We start from the raw sequence: 20,483 nt of genomic DNA, 5'->3' as shown, positions 1-20,483 counted from the left end.
ACCAGGGTGTGGTGGCAGGCAGGGCATGTTGGCTGCCTGACTCACCGTCTCATGATCAGCTTCACCCTGGCTCTCAGGGTCAAGTGGGAACTTAACCCTAGATCCCCATCATTCATTTACCAGGGGCATGGAGACAAGGAACTGTTTGAGGTACAGGACACAGGACAGGAAACAGAAAGGAGAGGGATAAGTAAGTCACTCTTGCTGAGTTCTACCGAGATCCACTGGGGGCTCAGGACCAAGCTGTTTCAGCCCGAAAGGAAGATAGGCATGCATCCCACCTGTAATCCTAGACTCCCAGGAGGCTGAAGCAGGAGGGTAGAGGCCAGCATGGTCTACACAGCAAGACCCCATCTCAGCGAAAAGACAAGGGCTGGGCATGGAGTTGAGCTGTTTGCCTAGCATGTGCAAAGCCCTGGATTCAATCCCCAGCATCCCTTAGACGGATGTGGTGGTGCTTTCCTGTAATCCCAGCATTGGGTGGGCGAGGGGAGCCAAAGGATCAGAGAAGTCCAAGGTCAGCCTCGGCCATATGTACAAACAAATTAGAAAGCGGTTAAATAGAACTTTGTATTTTTCTTCCTGGCCTGAGAACCTGATCACCAATCCAAAATTATATCACTGACTTAGTTAAGAAGAAAAAAAAATTAAGAGCCAAGTACTTGGCAGGCAATAGGCTAGGTAAGTAAGGCGGCAGAGTCCCAGGCAGAGAAGTGTGTCTTTCCTTCATATTTTCCTAAGCAATCTTAAGTGTTTGTCTCTAAAGTGAAGTTCCTATTCCTGTGTGGTGGTGCATGAAGTACATACAACATTTGATCGCACTGGGATTGTAATACAGTGAAAATTAGGACTTTGAAAGAGCATCTCTTAGCCACATTCCCTGTACCAGACATCCTCTTTCTAACACAGGTTGAACATTACTGAACCCCAAAACCTGACATCTAAAACCAACATGGTTCGTTTGTGCTGACATGGCGTCAGGGGGAAAAAATGTTAACAGGACAAACAAAATTTGTCATAAAAATTCCGTGTCATGAACAAAATTGAAACATTGTATAAAAAGATCCTCAAGCTCCACAAGGCATATATGAGACCTAAACAATTCTGTGTTTAGACTGGGATCCCCTCTCCACGATACCTCATGACGTGTAATGCAAATATTCCAGAGTCAAAGGTACAAAATCCAAAAGCATTTTGAGTAAGAGACCCCACCTCCACTGACCGTTTGTTCTTCCTGAAGGGCTCTCTTCCTATGGTGCGGAGCTCCTTACTAGAACAGCTTTAGTATTCCTCATGCACATGCTTTTCTGAATTCGTGAGTGGGCAGTTAGTCTGCTGTGAACTGAAACCCAGAAGTCAGCACAATGACACCCTTCAGAAGAACAAGCAGGCGTTCCAGTTCAGATGGGACTCGGGGAGACTAATTATTTTAGGCCCTCTGGTGCTGGGAGGGCTTGGGGAGCAGGTAGACAGGACTGTGGACTTACCTCCTTGCTGACAGCAGAATTTTCTCATGACCTCATTTTGACTCATTCTCTTGAATTTTCACAATCCAAGCCAAGACCTGCTGGCCACTGGTTCCTGTAATAAAATACCTAGTCATTGTGTATTTAAGAAAAAGCAATTAGGTGTCTAGTAAGCTTTATAGTTCCCTGCCTTCTGCATGAGCCAATGCCAGATGGACCAGAGCTTGTTTTGCACTTGTAGTTGTGAAACACTGAAGACACATAGCATCTTACTCATTCCCCACCTAGTTAAATTCCCTCCTTTCTAAAAGAATCCAGAAAGAGAATCTCCCAGCCAGAGTACAAGTCTCCATTAGTCCTGCTTTCTGGTAGCCACGGGCAGTCACTGCATGACTCTCTGTGTTTCTCTGGGGAGGGCACACCCCTTATCTCTGGCCTCATTGGCAGTGTGCTCAGCAAGCTAAAGTGAAAGAAATGTGGTACCCTTTTCCTCTTTGATGGAAATCTGGAAAAATGATTTGGGGACAGAAATTGAACAAATACATTCTAAAGTTCAGCTTGCCAAGATGACAAGCCAGAAAAACATTTGGCCCTGGGTGATGTTTGGTACCTGCAGAGCGTGAAAGAAAAGCGAGGTCAGTTCCTAACCAGGCTGGAAGAGTCTCTGTGGGAACTCTTCCCAGCCATGGTTTGTGCAGCTTTTTCATGCAAATACACCCATGAAAAATTCCCATGAGAGCCACAGGGGAAACATGCAAATTCCAGACCACCCCCTCCACATAGAAAAAAACAAAACAATTGAGGGTGGGCTCCATGGACTCTCTTTCTCTTATGACTGTCTTGCCTCTTTCCGTAACGCTGTGTTGAACAGAAATGCTATAGTAGTATGTGGAACCTACATACTTTCTGCATTCTTTACATCCTTCCTCCCCAGTCTCTCTCCCTGTCTTGGGCTGAAGTGACTCGGGAATGCTAGGCTGATCTAGAAATAGCCAGTGACTTTTATTGTGGTGGGTCACCTTTTCTTCCCACTGTTACCTGGAAGCTGAAGATAGGAGCTCCTGTAACCTACAGTGGCTTCCTTTCCCCACAACAACAGGACAAGAGAAGAGAACAGGTGGATGCTGGTGATCCTGCCAAGCTGGAAGCTGGCTTCACAGTCTGCTTAATTTCCATGGAGTCCTAGTCATGGACTTTCTGTCCTTGACCCATGCACTATCCCTGCTTCTCTCTCTGCTAACTACTGCTTGCCTGCAGCTCATATGGTCCTATCCCTATACTCTGGTCCAGATCATTGCATCAGACTGGCCTTGAGACCTTTCCTTTTGAGCAAGGTCCCCTTTTGAGCAATGTCTGTCTTCTGCCCTGATGTTGCCTCAAGACAAGGCAAGATTTGCCATCCATCCCCGTGACAAAGGTAGGGCCAACCACAAATGGACAGCATTTATTTAAAGAATTTAAATAAATTCTAAATAAATGATGCACCTGCCTGTAGCTCAATGGTACGGTGTGTGCTAAGCATGTACACTGTTGGGAGCAGTGAGACCCCAGATCCTGAATTTCTTGTAATCCCCTGATCTGAGTGCCTACAGTTGCTCTGAGCACGAGACCTTCAGGAGTTTTGATGACAAGAGAGTGGTTTCTGGTGGGTTTAGCTAGGGCGTGGCTATCTCTATGTAATCTGCCCCTGAACACAATAAAGGGGGCATTCTTGGGGAATTCAAGGATGACCCGTGTCGCTGTCTCTCTGTCTGTGTGTGTTTGTGTATTTTAACCTCCAGCCCCTTTGCCCGAAGCTCGTGAACTGGGTGCCAGCGCACAGAGCGCAGACATGGGGGCGTGGTGCATGGCAATACACAGCCCTGGATTCCCTCCCTAACACCCACACCCAATAAACTATGATTTAGTGGGCATGTACAGTCCTTGCCATCACCCCCTAAACACCTACTTACATTGCATTTGCATTGTGTTCAGTATTATGAATTATGGCAAATGATGTAAAGAATGCAGAAAGTATGTAGGTTCCACATACTACTATAGCATTTTCTATAAGGGACTCAAGCATCTGAAGACCTGGGGGTCTTAGAAACAACCCCCCACAGATACCCACTGAGAACTGCGTCTGTAACTCAGCAAATGCAATTCATACTACTGCTCATACCTGGATAGTCCTGGCAGTTCTTCATTTCTGAGGAAACAACTACAATATTTGTGCATCCTTAACTTCACAGAAATGCAGTCAAGAAAAGCTTAAAAAAATGTAAAAGAGGAAATAAAACGTGGGGGGAGGTGTGTTCATGTTTATATGCAAGTTGGTGGTTCACGTTTATTTCTGATTCACACTTTGCTCCTTCTGGTAAGTCTGCCTAGGGGCTGTGGTTGTTCAGAGGGCATTACCCAAAGTAATGCTATTCGGTGGGCAGTGAAAACTGTTAATGTGTCTAAGAAACAAGGGTCTTCTTTGTCTCTGTAGATGCCTCACTGGTGTGTAAACATGGGCTTAGGCTGCCCTCTAGTGAGCACCCAGAGCAACAGCACGTGCCTATGACCTCTGCCTTTTAAAGGGAAATAAGATCCCTAGAGACTTAAGGACAAACAAAAATGGCATACCGTTTTCTTACTAAATTATCTATAATATTATTAAATTCAAGAAATCACTGATGGCAAGACAGAAAAGTATTTTCATAGAAAGAATGAAGACATACAAGTGTTTCAAACATTGCTTAACAACAGGATATGTGGCGAGAAATAAGTCACTATCTGATGCTGTCACCATGCATACACCGTCGAGTAACTTATGCACACCTAGATGCTCAGTGTTGTTTACTATGAACCCGGAGGTGCTGGTGGTATAGTACATAAGCTCTCGCTGTGTAGCCCAAGATGGCCTTGAACTCACTGTCCTCACGCCTCAGCCTCCAGAGTGCTGAGATTACAGGGCATGCTAAAACATGGGGCACACCTTTTTTCTAAGTAGAAATGCTTTATGATAGCATGTAACACATCCCACAACAGAATCATTTAGCCTCCTAGAGCATTAGGTATTGCACATCATTCTTTGTGCTGTCCTTTAAAATGACTGACAAGGCACTAGGCCTGCCTTCACCAGCAATGCTACAGTCATGTGGGAGTGGACTGTGCTGTGTTAGCTGTTGCTGCAGCAGCTAGGATATCCACAAGGATATGAATGGTCCCTTTCCCTATAATCCTACGAGACCACTACCATGTCTGCAGTTTCTCCCTGGCTGGAATGTTATGAATTACAGTGGATTCTCTATTACCCATGTATAGAAACACACTGAATATCATATACATGTATCTACATTTAAATGAGCTGCAAGTCGCATATATTTCACTCAGCATGATTTATTAATACATTACTTTGATATCGTTCGCTTGATGTCATGTGAGACTTTCCTGGGACTGGGCAGCTTAACACACCCCCAACATTGGAGGACTGTATTCTGCTTTCCTGCATGGCAACTCTACATGGGAAAGGGCATCCTTGGTGCCAGCTAAGAAAGAAAAAAACAGAAAAACAACCTTATTGGTGTCAAAGGTCCCAATAAAACAAGTCTCTGACATCTGATACACCCTTCACATCCTCTGGTTTCCCAAAGGGGCCAAATTTACCAGGAATTCCGAATGGCTATTTAGGTATTCATATTATTCACCTGATGAATGGGCTCAATTTCATTGCTCTCTAGGAAGCACGATCCGTGGGCATCTGGTATTTTTTACATGCCAACTGTGAGACAGCTGATGTTCCTGGAAATAACCCTTGCCCTTGAAGGGTTCATGGAGGAGCAAGGGTAATAAGCTCATGAGCAAATGTTGACAGAAAGATGCCAGTGTCTTTTAAAGGTGGTCTAGGACCCTCTTGGGAAAGGGCTGGTGTCTGCATAGCACCAAGAAAAAGCATGTTCCTCCTCAGTGCACCACTTGCCAGGCCAGCAGTGTGACTTTCTCTGTGGCTCTTGCAGTGCTCCCTTGGCGAAGAATACAAAGTACTGAGAATAGAACAGCCTGGGTGAAAGGTTCCATAGCTAAGGCTGGGCATTCCAGCTACAGAACTTATCTATTTCTGCATAACAAATGACTCAAATGCTTTGGCTTGCGGATGTATCTGTGTGTTAGTGGTCTGAGTAATTCTTAGCTGGATCCTTGTTCTATGTCCCATGAGCTACAGTCCCCGTGATAGGAGGCTCAGCAGTCATTGACAGAATCCAGTTCTTCATGAATTGCGGAACATTAACTGGGAGCCATCTTGCTTCCTGCTGTGTGTTCCAACAACAACACAGCAGCTTGCTTTGTCATAGCCGAGTTTGTGTACCCTGTATGTGGAAGGGACATCTCGTTGTTTTTGCAATGCTTTATTGGCAAGAAATTCCTTATTTCTTCCAGCCCCTAAAAAGGCAAAGATTAAAAGTACTGGGAAGTGGGAATCATCTTCTTAGAAATCTGACACTATACCTAGTAATATCCAAGGGCCAACTGGCCAGGTCTTACACAGTTACTGAAAGAATACTAGGGATTACAGATTGAGCAAGATTCGATCCTGTCCTTGAACACCTCCCAAGTGCAGAAACACAGAGGCATGAACCATGAGGATATGGTCTTCTGAGAGGAAGGACTCAGGGAGGCTTGGAGCAGCTCTGCAGCTTGCTTAGCCTGGATTTCACAGAGTTTACAGGGGAGTCCCAAGGAAGCCAACAGGAACCATGAGCACTGTGCCTGGGAGGAGGTGAGAGCTCTGAGTCATATCTCCTACATCAGCTCAGGATTGGTCTGACAGCCACTGGAAGGAGCCCGAGTAGCCCTGGGTACATGGAGAAGGATCACAGTCTCTGGGCTCTTGAGAAGAGGCAAGACTGGCCTCACTCAGATCATGAGATGATGGGGATCTGTACCAGCCGGCCTGGCTCACAGCTGCAGAAGTTTGGGAGATAGCAGCTTTAGTGACATATATTTTATATAGGATCCATTCATTAAGATTTATAAATAGTTTGTCACCCTCCAATCATAGACCACTTCCATCACCCTCTAAAGAAAAACATGCCCTCATGCCCCTTTGCAGTTTCTACCTTCACTCCTAGCCCCAACCACGGTCCTGCTTTCTGTCTCCCCGAATCAACATTTCTGACATTTCATAGAAATGGAATCGTACAATCAGCATGATGTTTCTTATGGTGTAAAATGTCAATTCTTCATGCTTTTAATGGCTAAGTAATATTCCATTATATGTGGACATGCCACATCTTAGTTATCACTCACCAGCTGATAGACATTTGGATTGTCCCCAGTGCTATAAGGCATAAACATTTATTTGTAGATTTTTGCCTGAGCATATGTTTTTACTTGTTTGTACATGGAGTTGCTGATTATATAAAATTGTGTTTCCTTTTAAGAAAATGTCCTGTTTTCTCCTGTTACCGGGAGGCTAGCAGAGAACTCTTGCCTCTCTAGGTCCTTCTTGGTCAGCATATTGGGATTTCACAACTATAGGGGATACCAGGTGGTACCAACCAGAGCAGGCTCCTGCACAAAGACAGAACTTCCTTGGTACTTTAATTCATTTTCTATTGTAGTAACTGACAATTAAGAAAGAGTATATTTCATTCATCTATGGTTCTAGAGGCTGAGGGGTCCAACGTAGGGGGTTGTACATGGGTCCTAGATAATGAAGATTCTGCAGAATCCCAAAGTAGTGCAGGGCATCACATGGTGACACAGCAAATATGCGAACTCGGGCTTCTCCTATAAAGGCCTTATAAAATTATCATCACGAAGGCTGGAGAGATGGCCCAGTGGTGAAGAACATTGACTGCTCTTCCAGAGAACCAGGGTTCAATTCCCAGCACCCACATGGCAGCTTACAGCTGTCTGTAATTCCAAGAATGGACACCCTAACACAAATATACATTCAGGCAAAATACCACTGCACATAAAATAAAATAAATAAATTAAAAAAAAATTATCATCACGGGTGGCCCAACCTCTTGTCTACATTTAATATTTGTTATTCCCAAAGGCCCCATATCTGAATTCCACCAACAGTTGAATTTAAGGATTAGGTTTTCTTTCACTCTTTTTTTTTTAACCACTTACTTTTTCTGTTAAGTTTTTTAATTTATTTATTTTTATTTTATGTACATTGGTGTTTTTCCTGCAGGTATGTCTGTATTAGGGCATCAGATCCTCTGGGAACAGGAGTTACAGACAGTTGTGAGTTGTCATGTGGATGCTGGGTATCGAACCCAGATCCTCTCGAAGAGCAGTCAGTCAGTGCTCTTAACCTCTGAGCCATCTCTCCTAAGCAGAGGATTGGGTTTATGGTACTGGAAGTTTGTGGGGCATACGCGCTTACCCTAAAAGCCCATCAAGCCGCTGTCCCGCTCCACCCTACGTGTATCAAATGTTGTATACCTCTTTCAAACCCGTGCTCTCTCTCCCCCTGCAGGTGTGGTGGGCTGGGGCTGGTGCTGGCCAGTGCAGGCTTTGGTATGCTGACGGCGCCCATCATTGATCTGCACAACCAGAAAGGCTACTTCCTGCACCACATCATCTTCGCTTGCTGCACGCTCATTTGCATCATTTGCATCCTCCTGCTGCCCGAGAGCAGGGACCAGAGCCTGCCTGAGAACATTGCCAATGGGGAACACTACACGCGGCAGCCCTTGCTGCCACACAAGAAGGGAGAACAGCCGCTGCTGCTCACCAACGCGGAGCTCAAGGACTACTCGGGTTTGCACGACGTGGCGGCAGTGGGGGATGGGCTGCCGGAGGGGGCCACCGCCAATGGCATGAAGTCCATGTAGCTTGCTGGGCCACACCACCATTCTGCCAGTCCCCCTGAGGCTCGAAGGGCTGGGGAAAGTTTGCACACGGATTTACAGACCAGAGAGAGGACGCGTGGCTGGGGGAGGAAGTCCATCTCTGCTGCTGACTCGGCTCCATCGTGAGACTTCCAACTGGTGTGGGGAATTCTGTCTTTCCAGACATCCGAGGAACAGATCTGAGAAATCAGATGTTTGGGAAATAACCCTTTGAAGACTTTCTTTTCTGCCATTAAACGTTTGTATTTATTTTGGTCATTTTTACGAGAAGCACTTTATCCCCTTCCCTCTCGCTGATCATGAAGTGGAACCTTCTTCAGGAGTGAGGCAGGGTCACTCTGAGGAAGTCCCTGGAAGTGACCAATGCAGTAGCCAGTCCCCTCCCTGGAGGCCAGCCTCAATTTTCTTCTCCACTCAAGGAGACAGGTCATCTGTAGGCCAGGACCCCACCTCCAGGCTCGCTGCCGTGGACAGCTGTGCCTCTCAAGTAGCGCATTCTTGGGACTGCATTTTAGACAGAGGAAAATGTACATGAATTGGGTTTTTTTCTATAGTCTGTCTATTTTAAAGTTGGGTTTTTTTTTCTTTCTGTTTGTAAGGTCGTTTCCACCCCGTGTGTTGGGAAGCAGCCCCCAGAGGGTTATAGGAGCCAGCGCCATCTTTCTTTCCTTCAGGATCATCCTTTTGTACTTGATCTGGAAGTTTTTGTGGGGAAACTTCCGTACTACACCAGAAACCCTACGTGGTGAGAAAGCACCCATTTCCTGACACTGGGTTTGCTTAGTTAAGTCCGCAGTAGCTGTTGTGTCTGAGATGTCTGTTTCTATTAAGACACCTTCCCAGACTGAATTCCAGCAGCAAAGGTCCCTCTTCCCCAGTCAGCTCTGTTGCCAGCACTACTTGAAAATGTGGTTACTTTCAGAACTCCAAACAACAGGAAAATAACCGAAGAAAAAGATGACTAAGGCAAATCCCAGGAGGGAGCCTTGCTCTCCCATACATGGCCGCCACCCACATCTCCAGCACACACCATAGAGAGCTCCAGCTTGGATGGCTGTCACTCTGACATCACAACAGTGCCCGTGGCACCTGGAGGCGGTCCACCTCATGTCTTCCTCAATGGCTTCCTGCCTGTCACTCACTCAGCACAAAAGGGTCCTGGGCAGGAGTGCAGGTTGCTCACAGGTGAGGCCACATGGCCTTTAGTCCTTGAAAGCAGCAAGAAGAGAGAGAAAGCAATAACTCACCAAAGCTCAACCCCATCCTGCGCCAGCCTCCAAGGATGTCCCTTACCTGTGACCCTCATCCGACCCGAGACAGCGGGGCCCCAGGGCTGCTGAGAAACCAGCCTCTGGACCTCTTTCAGCAGCTCAGGCGCCAGCCTCTCTGGGCACCGTGGCTTCTTCTCAACCATCTGCCTTGCCTCTTGCCATGCGTCTCCTCTACCATGTGTTCTTCCTGGGAAATCACGGTCTTGGGCCTATGTGGGCAACTACGTGACTTCTAAGTGGCAGTTACTCAAAATTCAAAAGCTAGAAAATGCTTGAGTTTATCCCCTCCCAGCTCCTTGTCTGGTCTATTTCTTACAGTCTCCCCTGCTTCTCTGCCCTATTTGATAGATAACATCAGCAGAAGCCAGCTGCCTTGATGACAACCTCCTGAGGGCAGGGCTGGGATGTGCAGCCATGTTTCCAGTAGCTGGCCGATGTTCTCTTCCATGCCTGGGGTCTTGAGTACTTTGCTTGAGGACCAATGTCTAGGAAGGAAGTTGTGTGGCCAGTCCCCGATACCTGCCCCCAGTCCAGCTTCCCTTCCATGCCTTGATGTCACTACACATCCTCTCTTCAAAGCTTCTCTACATCTGTGCAGCCTTTGCGTGCCAAACTTGTAAGATACTTTTCACCCTTCCCAGGGTACCTGCTACCAAGTCACCTGGCAGCAAACTTGTTAATAGAGAATGAGACATCCGCATAGCCGAGAACAGTCTTCCACTGGTTGTGCTGTCCTTCTTAAGAGCTTTGCTAAAACCACCAGGGAGGTGATGTCAAGGGACAGCACTTCCAAACTTCTTGTCGAAGCCTCCAATCTCCACCTCAAATGACAATGGTAAAAACACTGGGCCAGCGCAGACAGTGTTAATAGCTACAGCAATCAGAGCCAACCTATCAGGGATTAGCAGGGACGCTACCATTGAGGCAGGGGCCAAGGGACCACCAACCAGAGGAAGTTCAGAAGGCCGATTGCTGGCTGTGTCTTGACCTTGACTTTTATGTGGCAACCTCAGGGCCCGCTGAGTAGTTCAGTTTCTGCTTCGGAACATGGATACCTGAAGATGCTGGAACACCTCATGAAAGGTAGCCAAAACAGGAAAGTTTGCCTGTAGCTAAGCTTGTTGTGTGGTCTGAGTCAGAAAGACAGCAGGACACCCAGGCCTCAGATACTCTGGCCTAGCTCCATAGGAAGATGGTCACAGCCCAGCTCCCTGGTACCAAGCTGCCATCCCTAAACTCAGTCCTGTGCTCCCGTGGGTAGATAGATGCTTCTCAGGCACTGGTCCTTTGTGTTGGGCTCCTCCGTCCCTGGGGACCTCCAGGGCTGTAGTCCTCTCCTCTCATCCCTGCCCCGTTTTCATAACTAATGCACAAATGTGCGCACCTCAGACAGGGCTGGAACACTTCTTCATTTTGCTCTTTACTAAGTCAGATACTATGAACTATCTAATTATTAGCACCCAAGACGAATAGGAGAAAAAGGTTTAGATGTTTTTGTGTTTTAAGACTATAGTCACCTACAATGGAGGACAGGGCTGATAAATGGGTTTGGCTACAAAATGGAAAGCAAGCAAAACCAGATCTTGTAAAGGAAATATCACACGCAGTCGCAGTTGTGACTACTTCCCAGAGCCAAACAAGAAGTCCCTGAACTGGAAGTGCCATTCAAAAGAATCTCGTGACCATGACACACCCAGCCCCTGGGTGGCACACAGGTCGAGGGAGGCCCACACTTCACCTCCTCCTCCGTGTTCTTAAGGACACCACCTCACTCTAATAATGTATTGTGTGTGTTTTGGAGCAGTATGGTGTGTTGTGTCTAGTGAGGAACGCTTCCCTACCTCTTCCTCTGCAACCCCACCATGCGTGCTTTTATCCCAAGAGCCGCGTGACTGTACGTGTTGATGGGGGCGGTACCTGTTCATAGCACAAGTTTATGTTGAGCTCTGAACTGTCATTCACAGCTGCGTGTCTGCATGGTGTCGCATCTGTTGTACCTTTGGGGAAAATTTGTATGTAAATGTACAGAAATAAAAACGTTGCCCCACTAACAGATTTCCTCTGGAATGTCTTCCCTACCTCACCTGATGGTATCCACAAAGGGCATTTCACTACCACTGAGGACAAGTAATAAAACCCTCCATGTTGACCAGACCTCCCCGCTCACTACTTTCAAGGCTTCTTCTGTCAGCGGCCTTTACCTGCCCTGGGGATGGTGGGGGTCTCAGTCTGCTTGAAAAGTCCTAGTCTTAGAGGGGAGTCAGAGGCTGAGACCGGATTAACCTTAAATGTTTATGTGATTCTCAAACCATCGGAGAATTCAGCACATTTAAGAGGAATTTTTTTCTCGTTTGTGTTCTGCTCACCTGTGGCCTGAGGATTCCCAGAGAGGTCAAGGAGTGACTATCTACACTGTGATTCTGCGAGGAAAGACTGATAATCCAAAACGCTCTTCTCTAATGTAGTATTTTTTAACAAGAAAACAATATTTCTTTAATAAAGCATTTATACCAAACTCTTCTCTCCATAGCTGATTTTGTGTTACTCACTATTCTGTCCTAGAGAGCTGTCCACTGGGCTTTCAGCACTGCAGAAACACTGGCTGAGGCCTCAGAGGTTGGCACAGCAAGTATGCAGGAGGCAGCTCCTCAAACCACAGACACAATTACTCTTAAATGTCCTTATTCCTGCCCTTGCGGGGCTCAGTGCAAAAGCCTTAGCACGGTGCAAAATAATTATAGGCCCTGAACTGTCTACTGTCAACACAAAAGGGTCCAGGGAGGACCCCAAAGAGAAAGCTCTTTGGCAATGGTGGTCACCTTTTGTCAAAACATGGTTCTCAACACATGAACGTCTGTGGAAAATCACAATTAGAGCCCCAGCAGTAGTCAGGAAAATGCTAAGGACTAAAAATGGCCAAAGGGCAGGGACTAGGGAGAAAGGAAAGCAAAGGTGACAGACATAAGAGCAAAGTGGCCTGAGGCACTGGTGTCCAAAAAAATGAAGTTAAAACCAAGACTGCTACCTGTCACAGCTTTTACAGTTTGCAAAGCAAAGCATTTCTACACACTTAGCAGGCTAGGGATTACTGCCATTTCTCAGATGGGAAGAACAGCCAAAAGAAACTAGACTCCACAGAGACCACAAATCTAGAAAGCTGCACTAAGGTTCAAATGTAACTTTATAAAACACAAGTAAGGTGCCCAGGCAAGGCTTAGAGAGAACACTGGGAAAGCCCCCCAAGGCTGATCTATCAGTTTACAAGACAGAAGCCTCAGGACTTGCCACATGAGCCTAAAGCATAGCCACTGTGGCTCTTAACTCTGACCGGAGTGTGTGGAGCACAGCAGCACTAATTTCAACTGTTTCCAATTACACTTTTGCCCCTTTCTCCAGAACCAAGCAGTCAGGAGTGTGTGTGTGTGCTGTCTGCCACTTTCCTTCCTGCCAATGCCCACCAGCCTGAGCCTCCTGACGTCCACACTAAGAGGAAACAGCCCAGGAATAAACTCTTTAAAGCAAGGTATGAATGCAGCCTGAGACAAAACCCAACCTGTTTATTGAAATGTAATTTATACACGAGTTACACACTCTTCCCTCTGCCACTCAGAACTTTTCAGGAAACGTCTCCATCTCTTCCTTGATCCTGTTTTCTACGAGTAACGTGAAGTTGCTGTCTGTGTTGGAGAGGTTGTAGCTGACAAACACCTGTTTACTGGTCTTCCTGGCTAAAAAGACAAAAGTATGTTGACAGTCACGACCGAAATACACTGAGTCCATGTTCCACAAACGTGCTGAGAGCTGGGAAGTGCTTAGAAGGAGGATGGGATTTGGAGAAGAATTCTCAAGGGCTAGACATGCAAATGGACATCTAGTGCCATCCTAGACTCTGGAGCCCTGGATTTAATACAGGCCTATGCAGCAGCAGCAGAGGCTCAGCAAGAACTGCAGTCTCTGGCCCATCCTGACTCCTGCAGGAGAAAGATACAGTGTTGGGGCCAGCAGTCATTGCTAGAAAGCTCTTGGGTAACCACACACTAGTATCTGAGAACCTCTATTCTACATGGAGCTTGTGGCTTCAAAGATTTGAGGGCTTTGTTATTTCAAAAACAGTCAAATACTTAAGTTCTCCATCATCACGGCCTACCTCTATCATTTTCCACTCTCTAGGAGAATGCTTATTTTATGCATGTATATATGTTGTATACATGTACACACATGCATGCATGTGCATTTTCTAGAACTGATAAATAGGTGAGGCACTGATGGAACTGAAAAAAATGAAGCTCAGCTACATGCTTAGAATGTGGAAGGCAATACCCCAAGCAGAAGCAGGCAGCAATTCCAAGCCAGTGTTTCATTCATCAATGTCTGGGCAGTGGCCTGACCTCTTCCTTTGGCCTCACCCATGCCCAGGGCACAGGCACAAACTACTTTTCCTCTCTCAGAACACCAATCCTTCACTCATCCTTCCCTCTAGTCCAGGGACCCCACCCTCCTCTCCAGGCAGAACAGCAGGCAGTAAGGCTGAGTAGTCGTATACTCTGATTAAAGCCTGCTGTAGAATATACTGAGCTTCATCCAGGTGGTGACTCTGTTTCCCTCTGCAACTCTCACCTGCAGTTGAAGGAGGGTGTCAGGGAGGGCAGAGGCAAAGCTGCCTTCAAGCCTGGGTCTTTCCCACCCCATCACAACCTGAAACTTCTGGGCTCCAGACCCTCCTTTGTAAATCAAAGGCAGTAGGGCCTCTGACTCTCAAAGACCTTTTTAAGTATTTTCTTTATTAGTTATTCAAGATTGTGCTTGTTTGTTTTCAGAGAAAGGGATCTTGGGGAATATTCTGTTGACTGGGCAGCTGATGCATCCCGAGAAGAGCCCAGTCTCTTCCCTGAGAACAGCCGAAGGTTTGTTTTAGGTTTTTAGTTTTTGAAGACAGAGTTTCCCTGTGTGGCCCTGGCTGTCCTGGAAATAGCTCTGTAAATCAGGATGACCTCAAACTCACAGATCTGTCGGCCTCTGCTAGGGTGCTGGGATTAAAGGCAAGTGCAACCATGTCCAGCTCTGTTGTTTTCTTTTCTTTTAGTTTTTTTTTTTTTTTTCCTTTTGAGACATCGTTTTTCTGTATAACAGCCCTAGCTGTCCTAGAACTTGCTCTGTAGACCAGTATGGCCTCCAACTCAGAGAGATCCACAAGCTTCTGCTCCTGTGCTGTGAGTAAAGGTGTGAGCCACCATACCCGGGGTGTTGTTTTCTTTTTTTAAAAAGGAATGTCAAAACAAATGGAAGGATGTAGCCAGGCATAATGGCACACATGTGTAAGCCCAAATCCCAGCACTTAGGAGGGAGACATAGGCAGTTAAGCCTATGCTCTAGGCCAGCCAAATCAAGAAAGACAGACTGTCTTTAAAAAAGGAAGAGGAGGGGGCTGGAGAGATGGCTCAGAGGTTAAGAGCACCTCTTCCAGAGGCCCTGTGTTCAATTCTCAGCAACCACATGGTGGCTCAAAACCATCTGTAATAAGATCTGGCGCCATCTTCTGGTGGGCAGGGGTACATGCAGGCAGGACACTGTATACAATAATAAATAAATAAATAAATAAATAAATAAATAAATAAATAAATAAATAAATAAATAAATAAATTTTTTAAAAAAGGAAGAGGAGGAGGGCATCTGGACAGAAGCAGTTGTTCAGTTAGCACAGAAAACGGTGCCTTACAGTAGCTCACAGCATTTTCTTTGGGCCAGCCACCAGTTTACTGCAAGCAATGTTCCCTGGGGTCCCAAACAGTGCTCTGCTCAGCACAAGGAGTAGAGCAGGGAGATCCAAAATGTCTCCCCCACCCCCACCCCAACCACCTTCCAATCCCATTCCCTGAGGTACAGGAGGGAGCTTGGGAATTGCTAATTTAGATAATGATCTGAGAACCAGTCAAGTATGGCAAGATAGTGAGATCCACCAAGACTAAGCAGAAAGGGGCCATGAAATCACAATGCTTAGTCTGTCCTCTCAGTGGTAGTGGTGTGGCCTTCCCCTCTCCCCATGGGAGCCCACAGTACTGTAGTTCCCATCAGTCTAATTGCTAAGGGACCACTGTATCTGTGACTCAACCTTCCAGGCCCATCTCTGCCCTGGAAGGCGACCAGAGCTCAGGGTCTCCTCCTACATGCAAACTGTGGTGCAATGCTTCCATGGTCACTGAGAGCCCTGCAGCCCAGCTCTTATCATCTGTCTGCTTTTGTCTTCCATAGATGTTATACTACAGGACACCTCTATCTTTATCATAGGTTACTGATCCCTGTCCAGGCCCAAGGAGATCTGTCAGCCTGAGACTTTGCTGAGCACTGTGCAGCACCAGACCTTTCAACATGGCAACAGCCATGACAGGTCACCAAGTCACTGCACAAAACCTGGTCTTAGGCTTCTATCTCATATTCTTGAGCCAACGCTGCATTTTTTTGGTATGAAATCATTGGTGGCACACACTAGGATATGATGAAAAGGCAAAAGCAGAAGAATCATGAATTTGAGGCCAGCCTGGGTTATACCTTAAGGCCTGGAGAGATGGATGGCTCAGCCACTAAAAACAAATACTATTCCTGGAGAGGACTAAACTGGAGGTTAGTTCCTAGTACCTGTGTCAGGTGACTCACAACTACCTGTAACTCCAACTTCAGAGGATTCAACACTCTCCTCTGGCCTCCGTGGGCACTTACACTCACATGGACATACCCATACCCAGACATACACATATATACATTAAAATATAATCTCAATATAAAAAACAAACTTAATTCATGGCATGCCAAATAAATTTTTGCAGCCCTTTTCTATCAGGGATTGTCCCCATATATATGGACCCTTCCCTCAACCCCGTCTGCGTGGACATGAGCACACAAGTCTCTTGACATAATGTGTTAGCACTTCTGTATGTAAAAAACACACAAGGAAGCACTGAGAAGCAAAGGCGCATCATGTCCCCCACTTTGACGTGATTCATGGGAAAAAAATGTAAACACAGAAAGGTCAAAAAGTCTTGGTATAGGTTCAGCAGAAATTCTTTCCTATAAACTCAAAATTACTTCCTAATAAAAAGTTTGCAAAACAGCTCATGAGTCAGGTCTGTTTCTAGGTTAGGTCCCCGAAAGTTCCTGTGACCTCTATCTCCCTGGCCTCTAACCATAGGATATGACAAGTCTGGAGCTCTCCTGAATTAGTGGCATTCCTCCTGGGCTGTATGTTAGCTGCTTATGTATAAGTCACTGAAAATGATAGATCTTCCTACTTGTTAAGATGATACAATTTTCTTTGTACAACTCCAAGCACAACTGATGTGTGAGTTTCTCAAAACTGGTGATTGGGCTCTTTCCCATCACATCCCCTTGGCTAAGATTCAGGGGTACCCTGGAATCACTGGGTTCAGAAATGACTAGGGATGCTGGAAAACACAAAGACTGAGTCATTGATGAAGACACCCCGTGCATACAAGTCAGGGGCAAGTGGGGCTGGAGATCATAAAACACAAGATATTACCTGAATCACCTGAGTATTTGTAATTAAAAAAAGGCACAGGTGGGAAGAATGGGGCCTTCAATCTCATGCTCTTTGGTAAACACCCACCCTACTCGGCATTCATACTAAGCCTGAGAAACAGTCCTCCCTGCAGTACAGAAATTGCCACAAGGCCCAGGGAGCCACTCAGAGCAGCTGGCCCTGGGTAGAATTTATCCTCTCCCACAAGGAGATGATATACTCATCGAAAGAAAATATATCCGCTTGTGGATGCAAGTGGGGAGCAAAGAAGGACATGGGGGCTTCCAAAAGTTCCTGGGAACAGGATACTGAGGCAGCTGACACAGGTACCTACATGCACATGTGTCCCCTAAAACGACCCAAAGGACAGAAGTCTGCTTCCAACAATAATGAGGCAGTGGTCCCTAATATGATGCTGCTTTATCTGAGGTCATTTGCCCTAGGACATGAGACAGTGGGTCACGTCTGACTGGTTACAAACACTAGCTGTGGGTACATACCTAAGCGCTGGGCAAGGCCAGAGGAGGTTGTGTCAGACGTGTCTCCAAAAAGGGAGGTGCACACAGGGATGGGGTCCTAAAAAGGAGGGAAAAAGAACAAAGAGTATACCATGAATTGTCCTCAACCAGGCAGTTTTGGTTTCTACACAAGGCGTCAGGGCAACAAGAAGACATACAAATGTCCCCAGTCAAAAGCCAGATGACCCTAACACAATAGAGGGAGAAAAATTGGCAAACAGAAGCCATCTGTAATGGGACCCATGGAGCTGTTAATAGATTCTAGGGCCTATTTCACATAAAGTGTTTGTTTTTGTGTTACAAACCCCAAAGAATGCTGAACGGTATTCCAACCAGAAGAAGCAAATGAACTCATTAAGGCCACAGCAAGAAACGTGACCAAAGTCTGCGTGCCTGGTCCAGTTCCTCAGCTGAGAAGTGAGGTCCTGCCCTCCTGAGGAAAGCCTACAAGAGCACAGCTCTCACTCCCTCAAGGCTTGTGAGGGCTTCTGAAGATGAATATAGTGACCTGGGAATTTGAAAAGACACCAGCTACCAGCATCCAAACAGCAAAATTAAAGCCTCATATAAAATTGGTGACCAATCTTCTTTTGGCTAAGAAGCAATAAAATGTAACACAGTAGTGTGGAATAATCTTTTTATGCACTGTGAGGATGTGTCATTCTGATTGGCTTAATAAAAAAACTGAATGGCCGATAGCCAGGCAGGATTTTCAGCACAGAGGACTCTGGGAAGAAGAAAGGTGGAGTCTCCAGGAGATGCAGAGGGCGCAAGACATGTTGGAGGCCAGGTAAAGCCACAAGTCATGTGGTAATACACAGATTAATAGAAATAGATTAATTTAGGTTATAAGAGCTAGTTAGAAACAAGCCTAAGCCGTCGGATAGGTTTTCATAATTAAAAATCTCCGTGTCACTATTGGGGAACTGATAGTCCCGACAAAAAAAGTCCAACTACACCTTGGGTTCAATATCCAGCAGCCTTCTCAAAAAATCTTGTTTGAAAGGAAAAAGCCCACCCACTAACTTGCTCTGGGGTTTGGTACCCTTGCCACGATATCCAGGTGGAGATGGATGGATGAAACATCATTCCCTAAGGGCTTAAACTCACTTCATTAGCCAAATAGAAAGCAAGGTTTAAAAAAAAAAAATCAATGAATCCATTTTTGACTCTTGTTTTTTTGACTGAAAAAGATACGAAAGTACAATGATAAACCTGCTGTTTACAGACTGAGTTCAATATTTAGCTGAAACGTAACTATTTACACTTAAGCCTCCTGAAGTAAATCTACTTTTACACACACACACATCTGGGTCCTGGTGCAAGGAGAACAGAGGTTCTGGTGGGCTCAGAGCTCAGGGGCTAGGCTGAGTGCCCAAGGTGATGCAAGCGAGGGCAGAGGCTCAGCACCGGTCAAGAAGCAGGCCTAGGGGACTCCAGCCCGAGGTATCCAGGGAAAGCTCAGAGGAGAGCTGAAGTCCCTCGGGGCTACACGTGACCAGCCTCACTCCCACTAGTCTCCCCTGTTCCAGATCCCCTCCCCAGCGGTCCCCACTTGTCACCTTCCACCCCGAACCCCCTACACTGAGGTCCACGAGGCCCTTCCATTTAGGCCCCGCCCCCAAATCCGCTCTAAGGAAGGCCCACCCCCTTCCTGCCCAGACCCCGCCCACACTCACGTAGCGGCTGCACATGGCCACTGCGAGGTTGCGTAGATGCGGCGTCGCCCCCACCCACAGGAAGAGCGAGTCTGTCAGCCGCATGACGTGGAAGTGGACGAGCTGCTCCCAGAGCCTTGCGCTGAAGTTGTGAAGCGACACGTCCCCGCTCGCGGCGCCCTGCGGCTCTGCCATCCCGCCCGCCCGCTCGCCCGCCACTCGAGCCACAGCAAGGAACCCAGCCAGGCGCGGGCGGCCAGACCAGAGAGAGCGAGCGCCGAGAGGCCCGATGCGCTTTCACTTTCAGATGCGCGCGCCGGGGTGGGGCGGGGCGAACGCGAGGGGGCGGGGCCTAGGAGATGCCTTTGGCCTGCTCTAGACCTAGTACCTGGACAAAGGTGCATCTGTGAAAAAACCCTGCCTCAGCTAGGTGTCTGATGGTGACTCTGGGGACCCTCTGAGCCCCTGTCCTTTCCCTTCTCCCCAGTGGACCGTGTTAGTGGGCTGTTTGCTCAGACATTCACTCTGACCGCTTTAGCAGCCGCCACCTCCCACTCTTATCTCCTGGCTGCAAGCCTTGGACGTAGACAGCCCTACTTAACAGCAGCGATCCCGAGAGACAACTTTAAAAAGGAACTGCATAGACTATGGCGGGAGAATGGGCTCTTCGGAGACAGGTGCACGCGTGTACACACACACACACACACACACACACAGTTGCCACCGTGTAAAACACTGCCCTTGTAGGATAAGAAGTGAGAAACGAGCGTGCGTGGGAAGCCCTATGGAGCATGGTGCTATGCCTGCCCAGGGACCTTTAATTTCAATCACTGGGATGCTGAAGTGTTTGGGATGAGACCCTCGGTGGGTTGAGAGAGGCGTATAAACAAACCTTCCTGTCCAGTTTGCCAAGCTTTTTACTGCTGACTTGGAGTCTCTCGTACCTGTAGGAGATCTACTTAAATCTCCAGGAATTCTAAGTGGACTAAAATGAAGTTTAGGAGGGTGGTGTGGTTTGAATATGGCTTGTGGCCCCTAGGATTCATTGGGAGTTGCTTTGGTTCCAATGGGAGCTCATGGAATGATGGGAAGATAGGACCTGTCTGGAAGACCTAAGTCACTGAGGATAAGAAGGTGTTTCTCTAGTAGAGGTCCTGAGATAATATTATAAAAGCAACAAGCCCAACTGCACCCATCTCTTTC

General features: G+C 46.9%; 2 protein-coding genes across 3 annotated transcripts in view; one reads left to right on the top strand and one right to left on the bottom strand.

Moving 5' to 3' along the window:
• Slc22a23 (solute carrier family 22 member 23) overlaps window positions 1-11,625 on the top strand; it is a gene marked incomplete at its 5' end in the record, with an annotated part of 159,240 nt that extends 147,615 nt beyond the window's left edge. The window contains one exon of the mRNA XM_005355140.3: window positions 7,927-11,625. Within this exon, the coding sequence (XP_005355197.3) occupies window positions 7,927-8,284 (358 nt within the window). The remainder of the gene's footprint in view (window positions 1-7,926) is intronic.
• A 1,474-nt stretch (window positions 11,626-13,099) lies between these two features.
• On the bottom strand, window positions 13,100-19,570 carry Psmg4 (proteasome assembly chaperone 4). 2 transcript variants are annotated; one of them, XM_005355030.3, is made up of 3 exons: window positions 19,302-19,570; window positions 17,605-17,680; window positions 13,100-13,301 (listed from the first exon to the last, which is right to left on the bottom strand). In XM_005355030.3, the coding sequence occupies exons 1-3, from the start codon at window positions 19,473-19,475 to the stop codon at window positions 13,180-13,182; spliced, it is 372 nt and encodes a 123-aa protein (XP_005355087.1). In that variant the 5' UTR covers window positions 19,476-19,570; the 3' UTR covers window positions 13,100-13,179. The 2 variants fall into 2 exon arrangements, with proteins under 2 accessions (XP_005355087.1, XP_005355088.1); XM_005355031.3 differs by lacking the exon at window positions 17,605-17,680 and having other exon boundaries at window positions 13,227-13,301.
• Between the last annotated feature and the right edge of the window lie 913 nt (window positions 19,571-20,483).

This window comes from Microtus ochrogaster, chromosome 16 (assembly GCF_000317375.1).
Source record: "Microtus ochrogaster isolate Prairie Vole_2 chromosome 16, MicOch1.0, whole genome shotgun sequence".
In the NCBI taxonomy this organism is placed as follows: domain Eukaryota; kingdom Metazoa; phylum Chordata; class Mammalia; order Rodentia; family Cricetidae; genus Microtus; species Microtus ochrogaster.
The sequence above is the reverse complement of the archived record's forward strand: the minus strand, read 5'-3'. Positions and strand labels throughout refer to the sequence as shown.